Genomic DNA, 19,930 nt, shown 5'->3' with positions numbered 1-19,930 from the left:
ATTTCATCATACTGTCAATTTCCGGTGTGCGAAATCACATAAACGCACATAGGCATTAGTTGCTCCAATTCAAACAGGTACATTTCCGTGAACCACTTGCGCAGATAAATCATCCACCACGATCAATTGTTTCTTTATTAGGGTTGGTCTGTGCTTTTCGCTATCCCTTGCATATCAGATCGAAGAGTTGTATACCGCAAGAACAATACTTCCAAATAATCTTTGCTTGTGACTATTTCCTGTGTTACATGGTAAGCAGTGATCTTCTTGGCAGCGATTGCGGTGGTGGTGGCGTCGTCGTTGTTACCACCACCAAAACTCTTGTACCTGCATTTTACCTGTATATCTCTGATAGATCTCTACCCGCAGCTGCTGGGTAGAAAATTTACCTGCGGAGTGTTCGCTAGATACCTCTATTCTTTGTTGTTCCACAAAAAGAAACAGACAAAAAAGACCCCTTCTTCTTCCCATAAGCAGCAAAGAACGGCAGAAAAACACCTACACTAAATCAACTGGTAGGTACGATTGTATGCGATTTAGTTCGATGGCTGGAATGAATCTGCTGTGGAGTGGTTACCTGCTGTAGACCTTATTTCTGTAGATGACTATTTAAGTGTGTGTGACCTCTTCTTTTGGTTTGGTGATGCGTCGATTCACCACCCCAAAAACTGAACAAGGATTTAAACATCATTATCGCCACATGAACAGAATAGCATAGGTCGGAGGGATGGCTGAATTAATACGACGGCATGGTCTCTTGTTTATTGTTGCATGGATATATGGGCAACCGAACTAACATGCCATCTCTACAGTCTCCACCGGAAAAGAGTGGGTTCGCATTTGCGTCTGCGCAGTATTTTAAAACACGTTTTCTTGGTCGTAATGGGGTTTAAGGTTGGGTAGCTTCATAATGTGTAGTCGACCACCTCCTCCTTCCACACACACGCACACTTGTGCACACCCTCTACAAATGCTCGTAGTCTTACGGAGTGTAGCGGCAACGGAGTTGGTGGCAATGATGGGCATTGTTCATAACGATCCCTCTTTGTGTGCTTGGGATTTTTAAATTTTCTGCGTTTTTTGTCTGTTTGTCTTTTATGAAATAAATAATTTCGTTGTTTTTAACGGCCTTTTTGGTTGAAGGTGGTGGTGTTGGCGGTATCACTGGTAGCTTGCCTCGCACAACTGAAGGTTGCTTTGGGTTGGGATGTGTTTCTTCTTATTTGACATGTTGTGTGTAGATACCATAGGAAGATCGGTAGGTAGGTGGTTGGTTTTCTTGGAATTACTGATGCTGGCTGCGTCGATTGGCACTTTTGTTTTTAATATTGGACATAAATAGGCACATTTGTAGTATGTACACATATGTACCTTTAGTGTCTCATGATCACATATAGAGTTAAAAGGTACGATTTCTCTAAATCACCTCAAGTAATATGGGTGTTATGACAATATATATGTATATATACGGATTCCTCGCGTTAAATGTATATAATCTGAACATGTTGTTTTCATTTGGGATACAGTTGAGCATTAGATATACTTTAGAGGTAGCCAGTTTTGTACTGATCAGCCAAAGCGATCGAACACACCAAAACTGTTCAAATACTTGGTCCAAAAAATACGCCGTCGACGCTCATGATGTCAAGCAAATAAAATCATACAATTTATGGCGAATGTGAGACTGATGCCGAATGCGAAAACTGAACACGAATTAGCTATCACAGCTTAAAGTTAATACAAAATCAACTATATGTATTTGTATTTACTCTCGAAGCGGTCGTGTGTGTATAGGGTGAACTAGTACAGCGAGGGGAGGTAGGGAGGGAATACACACTTAATTTAAGCCATGACAAGCCAAAATCAACAGATGGGTGGTTTGTGCGTGGGTTGTGGGTGTATCGGCTGCTCTACGTTTAATCGAATCTAGAAATCCACATTCAACATCAATTCGTGGCTATGAAATCAACATCGAGTCGTGCTGGTCATTTCGTAGCACTTTTCGTCGGTTAATTATGGAGCCCTTAACGTCACACACACATATTTATATACTGCAATAAAATATGGGCGGCAGGTGGTATTTTAGGGGATTTTTAGAAAACACAGCCACAAGTAAAGTAACGTCTGACCAATCTTCCCATAAAGGCAATAACAATAAAGCATGACTTAGTTTTTTCGTATGAAGCATACTAAAGAAGATACCTCTTGGCATCTCTTGGCTGTACGGTCGCCGATGTGCCATGTCGTCGTTGCTGATTATCGTCATCATAATAATGACGATTGTGTCTGGCGTTGTTTTTTTATTTTGGGTGGGTAGGGATGTTAGTTTTTGGCTGAAATTTATTTATTGTTTTTGGTCGGCAAGGTAAAACAATTTTGTGTTAAATATTAAAAAGTAGTTTTTCTACTTTGGGGTGATGGAGCATGAACAGAAGTAACAGGCAGGGGCATAGGTGCTTAGGTAAATCTAATAAAAATGTGGGCGGTTTTCAAACATCGGTTGATTTTTCAAGGTTAGTGTTTCAATAGAAACATAAGCTAAAATCAATATTCCCATCTGAATGCAGCAGCTTGACAAACAAAGATAAAGAAGATTCCTTAAATATGTGTCCAAGTGTTCGTTACAAGGAGGTCACCTTTGTTGGTGGCAGGTGCACCCCTATAATTTATTTTCTGTTGGTCTTTAATTTCCTCCATTAAAAGCATCTTGCAACAGAGTCGCCATACAGGTTGGTAGATGGGCTACCGTTCGGGTATACTAACAAACACCCCTTAGTTTCGTCCATTTTTTTGCCTCATCTTCAGGAGACAACAGTTGTTTTCGTGCAGACAATGAAAAACACAAAGCAACAAAAAGTAGACGAGCGAACTGCCACAACAACTGCAAACCTGAAATCTCATTATCCTGGCTTTGTTCGTTCCATTATCCTCCAATTACTTGAGAAAGCAACATGTGCTAAAATTCCCAGGCATTTCTAGATTTTTGTTTAGGGGTGGTTTTACGGACGGCTGTCATTGATCGTTAAAAACCTGTTGCTGTTGTTGTGATCATGGCGACCATAGCTAGAGTACTCAAATGCCCTCATTGGGGTAACAAGTGTATTGTTTGTCGCATACATACACACTTATATGTACTTTCAAATTGACAGGTCCTGCAGCGTGAGTTGAGGGTAGTTTGTGCTGCTGCTTCTTCTCAAATGACCGTTTTACATTTAAATGTGGATACACACACACGCACGCACCCTTGTATATGAAATAGGCGAACAGCTGCATAAGGGGCATAATTTCAGATATACATTGTGTTGGTATCTCCTCTCGACAAACTGTTATATGCCATGCCTTTTAACATAAAGTAAACTGTGAAAAAGTACATAGATTCCAACTTCAGCGGTGGGTGGATTTTCAAGCAACACAACACACCCGTAATCCATTCGCACACAGCCATACGCATATAATTTATTAATAACATTTTTGCTCTTATAGACGGTATTATTTGGTGATGATCATCAGCACTTCTTTACAAAACTGATCAGTCTTTGCCATTATTAAGGTAGGGGCATTAAGATGGTGGTTTCAACACAAGCGACATAACATTAATACACCAACGCTCGTCAATAGCAACAATGACAGTCTTACAAAAAAATATCCACCCATTATAGTCCCAGACACCCCCAAAAGTCGTGGTAGATTAAAAAAGACAACAACAGCACAAAAGCCAATGTGTTTAGACATCGTCGTTAAAGTCCCCCAATGCCCATCAACGAGCAGGCAAATTGCGTAGAGAGCAACAATACTGATAAACACAGCCGATGGGATCATAAACACCACTCCCCTCTCAACCGTGGCTACAATCTTCGTAATGATAATATTGTCGGCAGCGATGATGATGATGATCTCCAACACCCAACAACCGGTTCTTTTTGGGTTTTTTCTTAAACATTTTGTTTGTTGTGTGGAGTCACTGTGGAGTGCTTCAATCTTCATCTCCCCAGACTGACAATGGCTTTGTTGGTGTTCTGCATTAAAAAACAACAAATATTGCCGATCTTTGTTCATATTTTCTTTGGGTGTTTCGTATGCAGGCATCGAAGATTGCTAACGAAAATCGCATGCGTCTGTTTACCCCGCTAGCCAAAGCTTGTGGGACCACATGAAAAAACTCCATAAATTGGTGTGGGGAAGAGCGTCAAATGGTCGATGTCGACGTCGTCATTTAAATTTACGCGCCCATTTTCAACCCACACATACTCTATTTACTGTGTATGAATGTGCTCTTTGGGTTGTCAGTGCTGTTGCTGGTGTATTTTGTTTCATTTTGAGGCGGATGTTTACAACGACACAGCTCAAAGCGATCAAAAACATGAACAACCATGACACCATGTTGTCAATGATGGTACAATTCTTCTTTGTCGTTCACCCCACATTCCGAATTTCACCTAACTCCAAAAGTTTACTTGAGAGATATACACCCCTCATATCTCACAGCAAACACTTTCCGACCTTAAAACCGCTAATTGTAGTTATGAATCTAGTGGATGCAATTGCTCTGAATTAAAATTTGTGAGCCCGTTATGCGCATACAAACATTTATTTTTGCATTCGAATACGAACATTAATAAAGTTCTGGGATTTTTAATTTATTTGTTATTTCTCTTTGCAGAAACAAGGGATTGGCAGCAGCAACAACACTTGTGGGCAAAGTTATAAAGATTTTGGTAAAGCATCAACAGCGTTGACGCTATGGCAACAGTAATACCACCGACCTCAAATGTAGAGGCCGCCTATGAAGACATGTTTAAAGAAATCACAAGAAAATTATATGGAGAAGAGACCGGAAATGGCTTGCATACATTAGGCACCCCTGTAGCACAGGTGGCGACCACAGGACCCACAGCGGCACCAGAAGGTGAACAGAGATCATTTACAAATTTGGTAAGTGTGTGGTGGTGGGACCATATAGAGAAGCCGTTCCTCAATCGGTATTTATTTGCATTTTTCTCATTTGTTGTCTTTGGTTTTTAGCAAATTGATCGTTCTACTCAGCCAACTATTGAGTATGAACACAATGCGGGCAACGTGGTTGGCACCCCAACTGCAGGTTCGACAACATCAGCAGCTGCGGCAGCTGCCATTGCGGCCGCAACAACCCAGCAAAATGCCACAAATGTGGTGATTCAGCAACAACCCGAGGGCTCTGTCGTCGTTACCACAACGACAAGTGCAGGTGGCAATTTCAAATCGGAAGATCATCTGAGTACTGCATTCGGTTTGGCAGCATTAATGCAACAGAATGGATTCGCAACAACCACCGGAACAATTTTAAGCAGTCAAGCCATAAATAAGGTCATAACCACGGCTGCTGGTAGTCAGCAAACACAACAGCAGCAAATGTCAGCTGGCGATCAACAGCAACAGAATTGGAATGAGGGCGGCCAGGAACAACAGCAGCAGCAACAACAGTCCCAATCGGCGCCTACTACCCAAATCGTTCAATGGACAACAACTCCGAGCGGTAAACTTCAAAGTTATTCCACCACAACTGCACAGCCTCAAACTCAGCAGCAACCACAACAGCCGCAACAACAGGTCTCAACTCCTAAGTCCAAGTAAGCCAAGTGTCCCAAAAATGTGGACCGACAAGTAGAATTTTTCTTTGCAAAATGAACTCAAAACTAAGACGAAAAGGACAACTGCTCCTCAGATATTAAAACTATACCACCCATGGTTTAGTTGGCCAATTTGATAACTTATTGTCCCAACATAAAAATTGAGGGCCATTTTCATTGAAAAATCCTATTTAACATTTTCTAAAAAGTAATAAACACCAATCTGATAACAAAAAATTCACATTTCTTTCACAGAAATAAAAATCGAAATGACCCAAGTTCTTCGCCATCCAACAATACGGCCGAAGTCATATACACTAGTCCCACAGCGTCAGGCAATAACATAAGTCAACAGCAAACCCCTCAAAGCAGTGCAAACACGTCTAGTTCATCGACCACCTCCACAAGTTCTTCGGGGGGTAGTTCCGGAGGCAGCAGCAGCCGGAAAAAGTCCCATCATAATCAAAACAACCAGAACAGTAACAACAATGGGCAGCCACAGGTGCAAAAACGATACGCATGCACCCATTGTCCCTATTCGACGGACCGCCGAGATTTGTATACACGTCACGAAAACATCCACAAGGATGAGAAACCATTTCAATGCTACGCTTGCCTCAAGCAATTCAATCGTGCCGATCATGTCAAGAAACACTTCCTCCGAATGCATCGCGAAATGCAGTACGACATTAACAAGACTCGACGCCATGTGCCGTCGAGCAGTTCGAGCGGTGGTCATCACCACGGCGGCGGCCGAAGCAATGTCACCATCACAGCGGTAAATACTAGTCCTAGTAATTTACATAATGACGGCAATGCCATTGAACAAAAACCTATAATCTTCCAGACACAGGCGAATGTCAATTTGGAACAAGCCTTCTTGGAACAACAGCGTCAGCCCACGTCGTCAAGTCTCAGTATAGCAGAAACAATCGAGGCTGTGGCCACAGCTACCGATGTACCACTACCCCAGCTAAAGCAGGAGAAAAACGACGATGGAACATTAGTGGGCGGCCAAACAGCCAGTGTGAAGCCAAAGAGGGAGAAACGTTTCACATGCTGTTATTGCCCTTGGTCTGGTGCTGACAAATGGGGCTTAAAGAGGCATTTGAATACCCATACAAAACCATTTGTATGCCTTTTGTGCGACTACAAGGCCGCCAGATCGGAGCGTTTGGCAACACACGTACTGAAGGTGCACAACAAGAGGGCATGCAACAAATGCTCATTCCTAGGAGACTCTTTGGAGGAATACCAGCAACATTTGAATGAAGTGCAGTAAGTATTAACTCTCTGACGGAGGAGGACCATCTAACAATTCTCTATTGCTCTCCTTCTCATTATCTTTTTTCTTCCCATTGAAACTAAACACAAAGTCCGACAGCACCATCGTCTCGTAGCACAAGCTCTTCAAACAATACCAATAACACAACTACTAACAATAACTCCTCCAATAATCTGAATGTTCTGCGTACCATTGGTAACACCCTAGGAAACAATAACCAACTAAACCAATTTCAGAATAACAATTTTAGGTAAATACCGATACTAGTCCAAAAGTAGGGTGTTCCTGTATTTTTCCTTGTTTTTGTGACCTTGAAGAGTCCTCCGTTTAATGCTCTCTTTAAAATTTTCTCCAGTGTTAACAACGTCTCGACAACAGCAAATGGAAATTCGGTCACAATCTATACCACCACCACAACCGATAACCAGGGTGGTAACATAACGGCAGGAGGTCCCTTGCAAGAGATCATTGTAAATCCCACATCAATGGTGGGCTGGCGGCTGAGTGCTAACGGGTCTTTGATACCCCCTCATGATCTGTTAACAGGAGGTCTGCCAAATGCAGCAACGCAGAAACGGGGATCAGAGCGTTTATTTCAGTATCTTGAAGCGGATGGAAGTGATCCGGAGGACTATGCGCGGTAGACATCATTTTGTTTTCTGATAAATATATTTCGGTTTTGTTTTTTGTTGCTGTAACCCTACTGTTGCTCCAACATGGCCCATTTTCTTTTTTTTATATTTTCATTTGCTCTTAACTCCATCCCTTCGTTGCTTTGTTGATTCATTTGGTTTCTTCATTTTGTTTTTTTTCCGTTCCTTACTGTTTATTTGAATTCAGTTTTGTTACTATTCCTATCGCACCGAATTCATATTTATTGACCCTTTGTTTCTCTACTTGCAGTCTTTTGAAAATGGACGCTATTAGTCGCAACACTGCTTCTGTCGCTCAGGATTTTCATAAGGCGGGAGGCGTGCAAGAGTTGAAACTTCCAGCGAATCATCAACTCCTGTTTAATAATAAACTGCCCTCACAGTGGACGACTAAAGAAGCAGCTGCGTTGTTGCAAAGTCTAAGCAATGCCAACAACTTAAGCTATGTCTACCAGCAGAAACAGCGTTCCAAACATGCACATCATCAGAATGGATTCATGCGCCAACGGCAACAGTCCCATGGCGACGACAGCGAGAATACACCATCGTCGGATACGTCGACAATCAGCTTAAGCGATGACTTGTCACCATTGAAGGTGGAACGACCGAAAGCGTACGGCCAACTTACACCAGGCGAGCAGAGAAAACTTATCTCGTCGACATTCTTACAGGACTCATTTTCGAATTCTTCGGAACATCATGGTCTAGACAGCAGCAGTAGCAGCAGCAACAACAACAGCCATCATTATCATGATGATCAAGAGAATCAAGAGCAGCTTATTAGATCGTCTCCCGCATACAAAACCAATAATAATTATTATATGAACAACAACAATAATATTAATAATAACAACAACAATAATAATCTCAACAAAATCAAGTCGTCTAATAGAAATAATAACAACACTAACAATAACAACACCTTGAATAACAACAATATCCAACAGCAGCATCGTGTCGATCTGCACAACAAGGAAAACAACAACAACGTAACATTCCTTACACAGATGGAATTCCAAAATCTCAATAAAATTGGTACACAATTCCAAAATTATGTCAAAGACATTATAAGCAAATACTATGCAGCCGACACGCCAGTCATGTTCCCCAATATGCCCATACCAACGGCCACTGCTCAACAGAGTCAACAACGACAGGCCAGTCAAGTTTCGCCGAAACGTAAGCGTCTATTAAGCGAAACTGAGGAATACATAGAGTACTTGAAGAACAAGGAAGACATCACCTTAACCATAACACCCAAGCTAGTTGACAACAGCATTCAACAGCAACCACCACCACCACCTACACAGTACACAAAACCACCACTGTCGCCATTAAAGAGAGAACGTGATCTAGCTTCCGATTCCTATAGGAGGCATTCGCCCAAAAAGTCCATGATAGTCACATCCACTCCACAGGCTCCAAGTCAAAAGTCTTGCAAGAAATCGATATCCCAACTAGCCACCTTGTTGCCATTGTTGGCTGACGCTGCTTCACAGCAGCAATACTTAACGGCTCCCTTGGACTTTAGTAAGAAGTCGTCGGAACCTGTAACCACCCACGTCAAGCAAGAAGTAAATGCTAAGCCAGTCGTGCAGACTTTTTTACATTTGAACAACGACCCACCAGTTATTAAAGAGGAGCCCCAAGATCCAATAGAATCACTAACTCCACAGATAGCTAATGCTGTCGTCTCTACCCCTCCGCCTCCAGCAAATACACCCCCATTAAATTGTCCTTACTATGATAAACGTTCATCGCGCAAACAAGCACAGCCTAAGAAAATGCGTCTCTCACCAGATCTGGTTGTCGCTGCACTTCGAGATAAGTATCTAAATCGTATGGTCGATCGCATGAATAAAATGAGCTGTGCGGACTGCGTGAAAATGAGGAGAACTTCAATGTTGGTCTTCAACTACCACACAAAAGCCTCGTTATGCCTACATCGTCTCTGGAAACATGCAGAAAAGCCAACTAAGTGCAACAAATGTGGCGAGAAGTTTAGAAAAAAATTTAGTTTAATGTTGCACGTGATGCGGTCACATAAAAAGACCACAATCAAGGAAAATAAATGTGCAGTTATTTCTAATAGAAAGGATTTCGACCATTAAGTGGACAGCCCCTATTCACGCATTTCCTTGCCTAACATCCGAGTTCAAGTTTTTCACTTGCTGCTAAAGCTAAAGGATGTAATAGTCTCTGATTTTAGTTTCTCTACTCAAAGTTAAGCTCTGACACGTATTCGAAGACTCGATGCCGGAAACACAAAACTCCTAAATGTTGGGGATAAAGCCAATCGTAACGGAGTGTGAGCAATTTTAAAAATTTTCACATTGTTGAAATGTACTTTCAGTGAAACCCTATATCCTTCTTATGTTCATAAATTGGAGCTACATCAGAAATATATGTATAAGTAGACCCACATAAAATGTAGACGGCAGCGGGAACATTCCCATCCCAGAAGTTACCACAAATACGTATTGTATGTCCACATTTTTTAACACTAATCAGAACTTATTCCTATGTGAATTCGATGCATTTCCTGTATATACATACATTAATATATTTTACTATTTTTTGTTACATGGAAAATTGTATTATTTTATAGTATTTTTGCCTAGTTTGTACTTCAAATCCAATGAAATATGAATTGAAATTTGAATTTATTTTCAAAAGCCACAAATAAAAGTATTTATTGAACTTCGTTATTAATAAATATCCCCTTTCTTTGCTTCGGCATACTTGCCTCACTGACAACTACGTTTTAGTGTAAATGCCACAAATATCTACACACACACGCACACACATATAAATAGCATTAAAATATGCAAACGTGTGATTGCAGTATTGTGGCATTTAAGCAGAACTATACAGCACCCCTGTAATAGAAATTAGGCCAACGGGATAATTACATATATTCCGTGACATGTCTACATGGAAAACGATATGTTGTGTAAAAAAACGGGGATTTCAAAAGCATTTAAGTTAAATTTTAAGTTGTGATGTACCTGAAATATGATTTCGTCTAAAATTAAAAAAATACACCCTCTTTAATAAATATAAAACATTTTACTAGATATAAACAAATTAATAATTTAATAATTTAAGCCTTAATTTGCCATGTCCATGTTGTAGTCTAAGGTATTATATCGGTCTTGTTTCATTTCGTATTTTTGATAATTTAAAGCTTTAATTTTTTTATATTTATATTTATAAGTTACGAATAATTTTATACAGCTTAAGGCGTTCGAAACAACCCACACATAGATTAAGTCCAATCGTGGCTCTGGCACTACCCAATGGTCACAATCAAAAAGTAGCATCGTCATTCCCTCCTACCGAGAATATCGTTTGTAGCTGCTGTCAATCAATCTGCGCACGAGAGCTACGCCACAAAAAAAAAACACACACAAATGACATTATTCACAAATTACAAAGACATTTTTGATAAACTACGGAACAAAAAGTTTTAATGACTGAATGGAAATTAAAAAATATATAAACTTTAAGAAGAACAAAATCACGAAATATTTTTTATTTTTTAGTATAAAGAAAATTATATTTATGTATGAAGGTTTGAAGTGTTAAAAGTAATAAATTATTAATGAAAAAAGACAAAACCAAAACAAATTTTCGTATACAAAATTTCTACAAAAAAAAAACTTAAATATATTGACTTTTAGGCAAAGTAAAGAAAACAAATAGAAAATAATAATTTATGTTTCGTCTTTGGCAAATTAATTAAAATGGAAAGAAAATAGTTTATAAATAATTATTATAATTTGTTTAATTTTAGAAAATGATTATCGTCGATTCTTGCGTATGCATATATACATACAAACATATTTGTACTTGAATGTGTTTCCTTTGATTTTATTTTAAAATACTCATATACAACAACAAACAAACAAACGTATATTTCACAAAAAGTAAGAAAACTTCAATAAAAATAGTTAAAAAAAAACAAACATTGCATTTCATTTTGAATACGAGGGGTTTGAAATATGAAAATAGCAGACTATTGAATAAATTTTTAATGAACAATAGTAGGTTTTATCATCATTATTTTTTATATTGTGATTTCACCCACAAGTTGAAAACAAAATATCCCTGAAAATATCCTATACTTGCGGTTCTGATGGCTTATGACATTATCAGTCGGAATTCCCGTACCGGTCATTCCCAGAATTTTTCTATTTTTTTTTGACACAGGAATTTATCACAAAAAAAAGACTGGAAATGCCAAAATTATGTGTCGCAATATAATGTTAAATATAAATGAAGAATTACAATTTTCAACTCATTTCGGAATAAAAATACCAATTTCAGCCATTGAATAACAGCGATTCATAAAAGTGTTCACATAAAATGCCCCTTTACTAAAGTATGCTGAGGAATTCCACACGGAAGTTCATCTGGTTATTGATGTTAAGACAAGATATACAGCCTTATTCTGGATATTTGCTAGGGAGATATCTCGCTTGTAAAAAATTTTCGCTTTCACATTCTCGCCTTATTCTGAATGAATGGGGAGATGCAAAAAATGCGAGATGCAGATTCGAGTTTTCGAAAATGGTGGTTGAAAAAAAGATTCGTGTTGCCATATTGTAATTTAAGTTGCAATGTGTGTTGCCCCATTGTAATTTAATTGTGTAACATTTTTCAATATATTATTTATTGATTTTTGTTATTAAAAATTGTTACTTTTTATTGTTATTTACACTATATAGCAATACAAATGTGAAATATCAAGAATCCGCTGTATAAATGCTTTGTAATTAAAAGAAAATAAATTAAAGTTTGAAAATATGGCAACCTACAATATGGCATGTGAAACAGCTGTTCATTGTTTTGATGCAATTTGGTGCAACAACTACAACAAGATTATAAATAAAAGAACATTTTTAAGATGACAAAAACACAACGAATAATGGAAAGAAATCTGCTATTGAATTAATTAATTCAGTTTATTATTTCACTACATAATTGTGTGCCTTTTTATTTAATTTCGATATTTATTTCCCCAGATTCTTAAAGTGGCATGTTATGTTATGATTACGATAATTTAAAAAAAAATATTTTTTGTTCTTTCATAATTTTTATTTAAGTTTTTCACTGTTAAGCGGTTTTGGTTTTTCCATAATTTTTAAATTTTTTTTTTTTGAGAGACAGACCCTCACCCAAAATGTCTCTATTTCGCCTCCAAACTGCATCAAACTCGACTTAAATATTCCGTATTACCTTCATATATTCCTTGGCAATACTTGGTTCAGCAGGCATCGTTATCAATAGGATTTTCAATGGCATTTTATTGGTTGTTTTCCAGTTAAAAGTGTGCTTACTACCATTTATAATATTTTAAATCGTCATACAATAAGTATTGTGTAAATATTTTTCATAAAAATAGTAATTACTTATGTGTAGTCAACTCCCCTTAAATTTATTAGCGAAAAATTTCGCACAAAATTTCCTACTCCCTGTAATCCAGAATACCTAATTTTTCCCCAAAGCGGATTTTTTCGCTTTCGAACTTCATTCAGAATAAGGCGAAAGCGAGAATGCGAAAAAATTCACACAAAAATGTTGTTCAGAATAAGACGAAGGAAAAGAGCGAGTAAATTCACGTGGAATTGACATCCAGAATAAGGCTGATAATAAATAACCTGATAGCAGTGCTTTTAAAAGCAAAGATCCCCAACATGAAAATAGTATTTGGTCTGTTCCCGTACTGCAAGAATCAACTATTTTTGTCGATATCATAAAGGAAAATTTCGTTATTGTAGTAAAAAGTAATCGATTCTTGCAGTACGGGAACAGACCAATTATCTAATGCCATGTTCTGACGGGCATTCGTACAACGTAGTTCGCTCTCAAAATTAGGTACATGAATTAACCCGTTCATACATTATTCTTAATTCATGTCATTAGAGTTTTTTTTATTTCAAACTTTTTGTTTCTTGTTTTACATAAAAATGTTAACATACTTGCGTGAATCACATATGGATCTAAATAGAAAAAATAATTCTCTTTCTCCTGACTATAGTATGAACCTATATCTATTTACTTTTAATTCATGTTTTCCATTTTTTCCGAAATATTGTTGCCATGAATAAATTTTTATATTTTCTCAATTCAAATGTGACATTTAAAAAATTGGAGAATTTTTTTTGGGTTTCCCCACATTTGTTTCTCGTTTTGTACGCTAATTAGAACAAAAGGGAATGAAATGCATATAGCATTATGTAGATTACAAAATTTACTTCCTTCTGCATATATAAAAACTAGACGATTTGTTACTTTTCATTCATCATTTTCAATTTTACTGAAAAAGTTTGAAAATTTCATAAATATTTTCAAACTGTCAAAATTAATTTATTTTCGATAAATACTCTCAAATGTTAGGGATGGGACAAAATTCTTGGTTATTCAGAGAGTGATTCGAATTGAACAAGGTATAAAAGTCGGTGTTCGCTCAGAAAATTTTGTATGGGGAACTAAGTAATTACTTCATAATTAGGGGTCGAACAAGAGAATGAGAGAGCATAACATTGATTCAGCACATTTATCGAATAATAAAGATGAGTCTATTATTGAGAAAATTGTGAATATTTGATATCAAATTAAACAAGTGAAAAAAACGTTAAGTTTGGCCGGGCCAAACTTTGGATACCCTCCACCATAGGTATACTGATCGTTACTCGAAATGAAAATATAGGGAACATACCATATAACTATACCAACAATAGCACATCATGCTAAATGTTAGGCTAGGCCTAAATGCAGGCCGATTACAAAGATGGCCGAAGGTAGAATGATTACAACATATGGCTAAATCGTCTTAGAATTCCATACTTTCGAGACAAAATTAAAACGCGGAACAAATCAGATAACTGTTTTAATATAAAAGGTTGGTTATATGGGGACTACTAAAAAGGGGAGAATATTAATAATTTTTGGTAGGGAGATTTGTTACCATATACGACTACAAACTACAGCGAATTTGGGCTAACCGAAAATTTGGCCTATATTTATAATTTTGTGGAGAGATTTTCTATACAATAAGAACTCAAAGTATTCCATCGATTATTAAATTTGCACAGATATTACTAGAAACACTATTAGCTGAAATCAGGGACCGACGACGTGACGCAAAAACTTTGTTAAAAAGGAATATGCGTTATATAGAGTAAATAAAAGTGGATCTATAAAAATTGTTTAAATATAATGTGTGTTTATTATCCATATCCCGGAAAGTCGCAGAAATTCAACATCTAGTTTGAAGTACTCTAACAGCAGAGTTTTTGTGAGTGCTCTTAATGCCTGCTCATTTTTGTAGTCGATGTGCACTTTTCCGCACAATTCCTTGGATAATCAAACGTCTTGTTTTGAGTAGAAGCCGTTTAAGTTTTTTTGAACTTACCAATTTGCAGACGCGTCGAAAATCTGGATACTTATTTGCCAGTTCGGTGAAGTCTGGAGGTGTTTTGAATATATTTCGGGGATGCATTGCCCTTCGGATGTTGCTCGTAATTTCTGGCGTTTGTTAGTTTTGAATATTCACTTCATTTCACTTTTCTATGGCAAAAACTATTTTAAAATTTAACTCTTTTATTTTGTATTTCATGTATTTCACTATTATTTTTCCAAACCCCGCGCACGAGAATATGAATTGGCGGACTTTATTTTTTTTTTATTCCAATTGGATCGTACCGTCCCTTTTAATTACAATACCGCTTCTTAAATTTTTGACGGCGTTGCGGAATTGGACGAAATAGCTGTAAGACGTAACTAATAAAACAAGAATCAAAACAAATTAGTGTTATTGTATCTTAGGTCGAAAATCGGACGAAACGAGGAATCAAAACAAATGAAGCGACAAGGCTGTTTATTTACAGACTAAAAAAAAAATTAAAAACGTTCCACCAGCTAACGAATGTGAGGAGAAGACAAAATGGCCGATATAGTCCCCTTTTCCTCAGGCAAACTTTTATTGCCGGACTTTAATCTTTTTCCAATTGGAGCGTTGAATTGGCTGCAGAAACATTGAAAAACGTTCCACTTGTTACGAATGGGATGGGATAAGAAAAATGCCCGATAAAGAAGAAATGGAGGATTGAAAGTTACGAATGAGGTGGGATGGAGACTAAAAGAGAACCGCAGTCAGATAACCGAGCCATACTGATTGCAAATTGAAGTTTGTATCGCATTTAATCACGAATTCTCTTATGGTCTGTTCCCGCACCATAATCTCTGGTTTTATTTTTTAGGGCCTTGGAATATATTTTTAATTTTTTACTGCTATAACGAATTTTCCTTTATGATATCGAAGAAAATAGTAAAATCGAGTAGACTCTTGCAGTACGGGAACAGACCAAAAATTTACACTGTCTCACGAATTCTCTTATGGTCTGTTCCCGCACCACAATCTCTGGTTTATAATGCCATGCTCTCCATGTTCTGACGGGCATTCGAACCCGTTCATTGTTTTTGTATTTTCTAAATTCAAATTTCACATATAAAAATTTGGAGAATTTTTTGTTTGAGTTTCCCCAAATTTGTTTCTTGTTTTGCGCGCTAATTGGAACCATGGGGAAAGCATTATGTAGATAACAAAATTTACATCCTGCTGCATATATAAAAACTAGACAATTTTTTTTACTTTTCATTAATCATTTTCAATTTTACTGAAAAAGTTTTAAAATTTTATATTATTTTTTACTACAATAACGAATTTTCCTTTATGATATCGAAGAAAAAAGTAAGATCTAATAGATTCTTGCAGTAAGGGAACAGACCAATTGTTTAACTTCATATACTAAAAGTAGAGAAATCACATGATATAAAATTGCTTTAACATTAGAATTAAATTAACTAATTAATCTATATGCATCGAGCGACTTTAATTGAATATTTAATGAAAACAGTTGCAACTTTTTTATGGCACAAAAACAGAATCGGTATAGCATAGGTGTTTTGTGGAATTGTGATTTATATTTGTATGGTAAATGACGCAACAGCCTAAATCCAGATTTTTTTATTGCATGTAAGTGTGATTTTGTTGGAATGTAAGTCTGCTTTTCCACAGGCAGATTTTTATTTGGCAAATTTTTTGTTTTCTCTTTTGAAATTTTCGCTTTCTTTTCCATTAGCAAATTTTTCTTTGCCAAATTTGCGAATCAAAATACAAAAGAAAGAAAATAAAAGTCAAAAGTGTTTGCATTTTAAAGATTTTTTGATATTTTATTTATTTTTTATATATGTTATTATATAAATTGCAAAAATTAAAAATTAAATTTCACTTGCACAAATTAAAGCAACAGGTTTGTAAACAAAAGCCGGCTATGTGTCAATAAAGCGAATAGGTTCAAAAGGAAATGTCAACAAAATTGTTTTCAACGAACCAAGGTATATTTAATAAGGTAGCCGCATCGGCCCAGCTGTTGGACAAATAAATGTCAAAAATGTTGTTGTAATGTTGAACCAAAAAATTAAAAAACAAAATTATGAATAAAAATCTCCGAATTTCGAAGAGCTTTTTTGGCAATACTTTTATTAACATTTTCTACAAGAATTTGTGTAAAAAAATCTTGTCAATCTGTTTGTTTTGGCAAAATATTTTTGACATATCAAAATACAATAACCGATGTTTGTTGTAGAAATTCGCCGATGCGGCTACCTTGTATATCTACCTTGGGCAAATTTTTGTTTTTCTTCCTCGCAGACTAATTGATGACAATTGGTCTGTTCCCGTACTGCAAGAATCTACTACTTTTTACTACGATAACTAATTTTCCTTTATGTTATCGAAGAAAATAGTAAAGTCTAGTAGATTCTTGCAGTACGGGAACAGACCAAATATAAATTGCATTAGTAGGTAAAAGTCGAAAATCGATTTTGAGCAGGTTTGATAAAATCGAAAGATCGAACAGTTAACTTTTTAATCGGATTCAAAAACCGAAATAACGACTTTTTGGTCAGAGGCAAAAATCGAAAAGTCGTCTTTTACTCTCGACTACGTACACTAATCGTGCATTCTTTTGATATTGCAAAATTAATTGGTCTGTTCCCGTACTGCGAGAATCTACTAATTTTACTACGATAACGAATTTTCCTTTACGGTATCGAAGAAAATTGTGAAATCTAGTATATTCTTGCAGTAGTGGGGCAGACCATGGCCTATAAATAAGGTCACCAAGGGAGACCAGCTGATTATCGATACCTCTCAAGTTTGCTGTCAAAATGCATTATTGTGAATTGACTTCCATTATGAAAACGTAAACAAAGTCGAAATTTTTGACATTAGGCTTGAGAAAAAACAGCTGTTTTCCGATTTCGATTGCTATCTTGGTGACCTTGGGACAGACCAAGATCTATTAATGGAAGTCAATTCACAATAATGCATTTGGACAGCAAACTTGAGAGGTTTCGATAATCAGCTGGTCTCCCTTGGTGACCTTATTTATAGGCCATGGGACAGACCAAATGTATCAAGTTATCGATAGTCGTTAGAGTTTATTTTATCGATAGACATGTTATAGGAGTACTATCGAATGTTTTGTCATCTCTAGCCAAACATCGTGGGCAAGCGTTTGGATTTGTTCGTCATTTGTATTAAAACAATAAATAATACAACATAATGTCAGAAAACAGCTCAAAGGACACCGTACTTAAAACTGCCATGACGTATATATGTGGAGGTAAGTGAGATGGCTCATTCTGGCTCGTCGACATGGTGCAAAATATCTTCTGTCTAGTAGTTGTGAAATTTTATAATTTCGATTTTTTAATTTTTTTCATTTACTTAATTTACAGAATGCCACCATGAGAATGAAATGCGCCCCCGTGACCCCATCCGTTGTCGTGAATGTGGCTATCGTATCATGTACAAGAAACGCACCAAGAGATGTAAGTTTGATTTTTCTAATTACAAACTGTCGCTAATTGTTTATTATTGTTATTTACAGTGGTTGTGTTTGATGCCCGTTAATCTTCAGAAATCCAATATTTTAGAATAGTATGTAAGAAGTTATTCTATTGAATTAATTTGTATGAATATTTTGTGTACAATGTGATTCAGATTAAAAAGCAAATTAATTCGTATGTCAATTTTGTTTCTTTGTAATTGCTGCTATATTTTTTCTGTAGCTAGGACATGGAATTGAAATGTGTAAACATAATTAAGTTCACAATATGTTTGGATGCAGTGCATCCGAAGTCAATTAATTGTTTGGTTAGATGTGTTTTCAGTCTGAAACTCACATATATAGTAAAAATATTTATGAAATAGGACGAAAAATAAGTTGAAGCTATATATTTTAAAAAATTGACTAGACGTTTGTAAAAGGATAGTATCGAATTCATCCCGTTCGTGTAAGAAATGCGTTCTTCACTTTAATTACAAAATACATTGACAAACATTCCTAAATGCATTCAGATTACATTTTAAGTATGCCTTCAAAGTTAAATCAATTATAAAATTAATATTGTGTGTGTGTGTTGAAACGAATGCATACTTACCAGGGTTTAAAAGGCTAACGCGAAAACTAGCAAAAAACACCTACATTCACTGCTTTGCTTGCTAACTTTATTTTCAAAATAACCAGCACATCCACCGTACCAAGGATGGATAGGTTCACTACGATAATGTACCGCATCGGTACACAAATCATATCATTTTAGCGTTACTGTGTTGCACATGCTAGTGCCCGATGGTACACTATTTGTTTGTATTGCTCCGAGTGGTACATTATCCACTGATAAATTGACATAACAAAATTGATTGGACATAACAAAATTAATATAATTTAGTCAATATGTCAATGCTTTTTAGCGGTTGCTGAGAAAAGCCTGATACGTACAGTTACGTTGCAGTCTGCAAGATTCCATTACATTACCACTCTCATAGTTTAACTATTACTATAATCTTACCTCTTTCATGTCACATTCAAATGCACCATTGTTAATATAATTGTAGGGTGTAGCAAGTAAAACACAAATAAATTAATTGTTTAGGTTTCGCTAATTAATCTTTATTTCAATTTGGATTTTTTGTTTGTTCAAAAGTTGTAGTACTTTTTTGAGATTGACAATATGTATGTATTATGTTTTAATGCTTCGGATTGCAAATTGTTTTTGTTTTTCATAAATTTTAATTGTTTTTTTAAGAATCGTTTGCAATTGAATTAGTTCTCGAACCAGTAACCGTGTTAAATCGAACTATTTGTCATTTAGTGTGTTGTCAGCCAATGGATTAGATTAGTATGGGTGTAGTGTGTACACATTATAAATTAATAAATCGGCATGTACCTGGTTTAGTCATATACATGGTAATATTTCAATTGTAATTAGTATGGCTCTGAAACTTCTGTAAACTAAGAACAGTGTGC

At 36.4% G+C, this 19,930-nt stretch overlaps 2 protein-coding genes across 2 annotated transcripts; both read left to right on the top strand.

Annotated features, from left to right (window-relative positions):
* Positions 1-4,671: 4,671 nt before the first annotated feature.
* On the top strand, positions 4,672-9,655 carry LOC133335640 (protein charlatan). The gene is made up of 8 exons (XM_061543950.1): positions 4,672-4,932; positions 5,023-5,606; positions 5,862-6,884; positions 6,983-7,141; positions 7,247-7,531; positions 7,795-8,331; positions 8,437-9,084; positions 9,298-9,655. The coding sequence occupies exons 1-8, from the start codon at positions 4,741-4,743 to the stop codon at positions 9,653-9,655; spliced, it is 3,786 nt and encodes a 1,261-aa protein (XP_061399934.1). The 5' UTR covers positions 4,672-4,740.
* An 8,509-nt stretch (positions 9,656-18,164) lies between these two features.
* On the top strand, positions 18,165-18,559 carry LOC133335639 (uncharacterized). The gene is made up of 2 exons (XM_061543949.1): positions 18,165-18,241; positions 18,357-18,559. The coding sequence occupies exons 1-2, from the start codon at positions 18,181-18,183 to the stop codon at positions 18,557-18,559; spliced, it is 264 nt and encodes an 87-aa protein (XP_061399933.1). The 5' UTR covers positions 18,165-18,180.
* Positions 18,560-19,930: the final 1,371 nt, after the last annotated feature.

The sequence above is a fragment of the Musca vetustissima genome, unplaced genomic scaffold (genome assembly GCF_032173495.1).
Source record: "Musca vetustissima isolate MV318-11 ecotype Yass unplaced genomic scaffold, APGP_CSIRO_Mvet_v1 utg8222, whole genome shotgun sequence".
In the NCBI taxonomy this organism is placed as follows: Eukaryota; Metazoa; Arthropoda; class Insecta; order Diptera; family Muscidae; genus Musca; species Musca vetustissima.
The sequence above is the reverse complement of the archived record's forward strand: the minus strand, read 5'-3'. Positions and strand labels throughout refer to the sequence as shown.

Bases quoted from the DNA above. Each gene is read 5' to 3' on its own strand.
- LOC133335640 (XM_061543950.1), top strand. From the start codon at position 4,741: ATGGCAACAGTAATACCACCGACCTCAAATGTAGAGGCCGCCTATGAA. The intron at 6,885-6,982 runs GTAAGTATTAAC...CTAAACACAAAG, and splicing joins CAACATTTGAATGAAGTGCA to TCCGACAGCACCATCGTCTC. The intron at 8,332-8,436 runs GTCTCCCGCATA...GTCGTCTAATAG, and splicing joins CAAGAGCAGCTTATTAGATC to AAATAATAACAACACTAACA.
- LOC133335639 (XM_061543949.1), top strand. From the start codon at position 18,181: ATGTCAGAAAACAGCTCAAAGGACACCGTACTTAAAACTGCCATGACG. The intron at 18,242-18,356 runs GTAAGTGAGATG...CTTAATTTACAG, and splicing joins CATGACGTATATATGTGGAG to AATGCCACCATGAGAATGAA.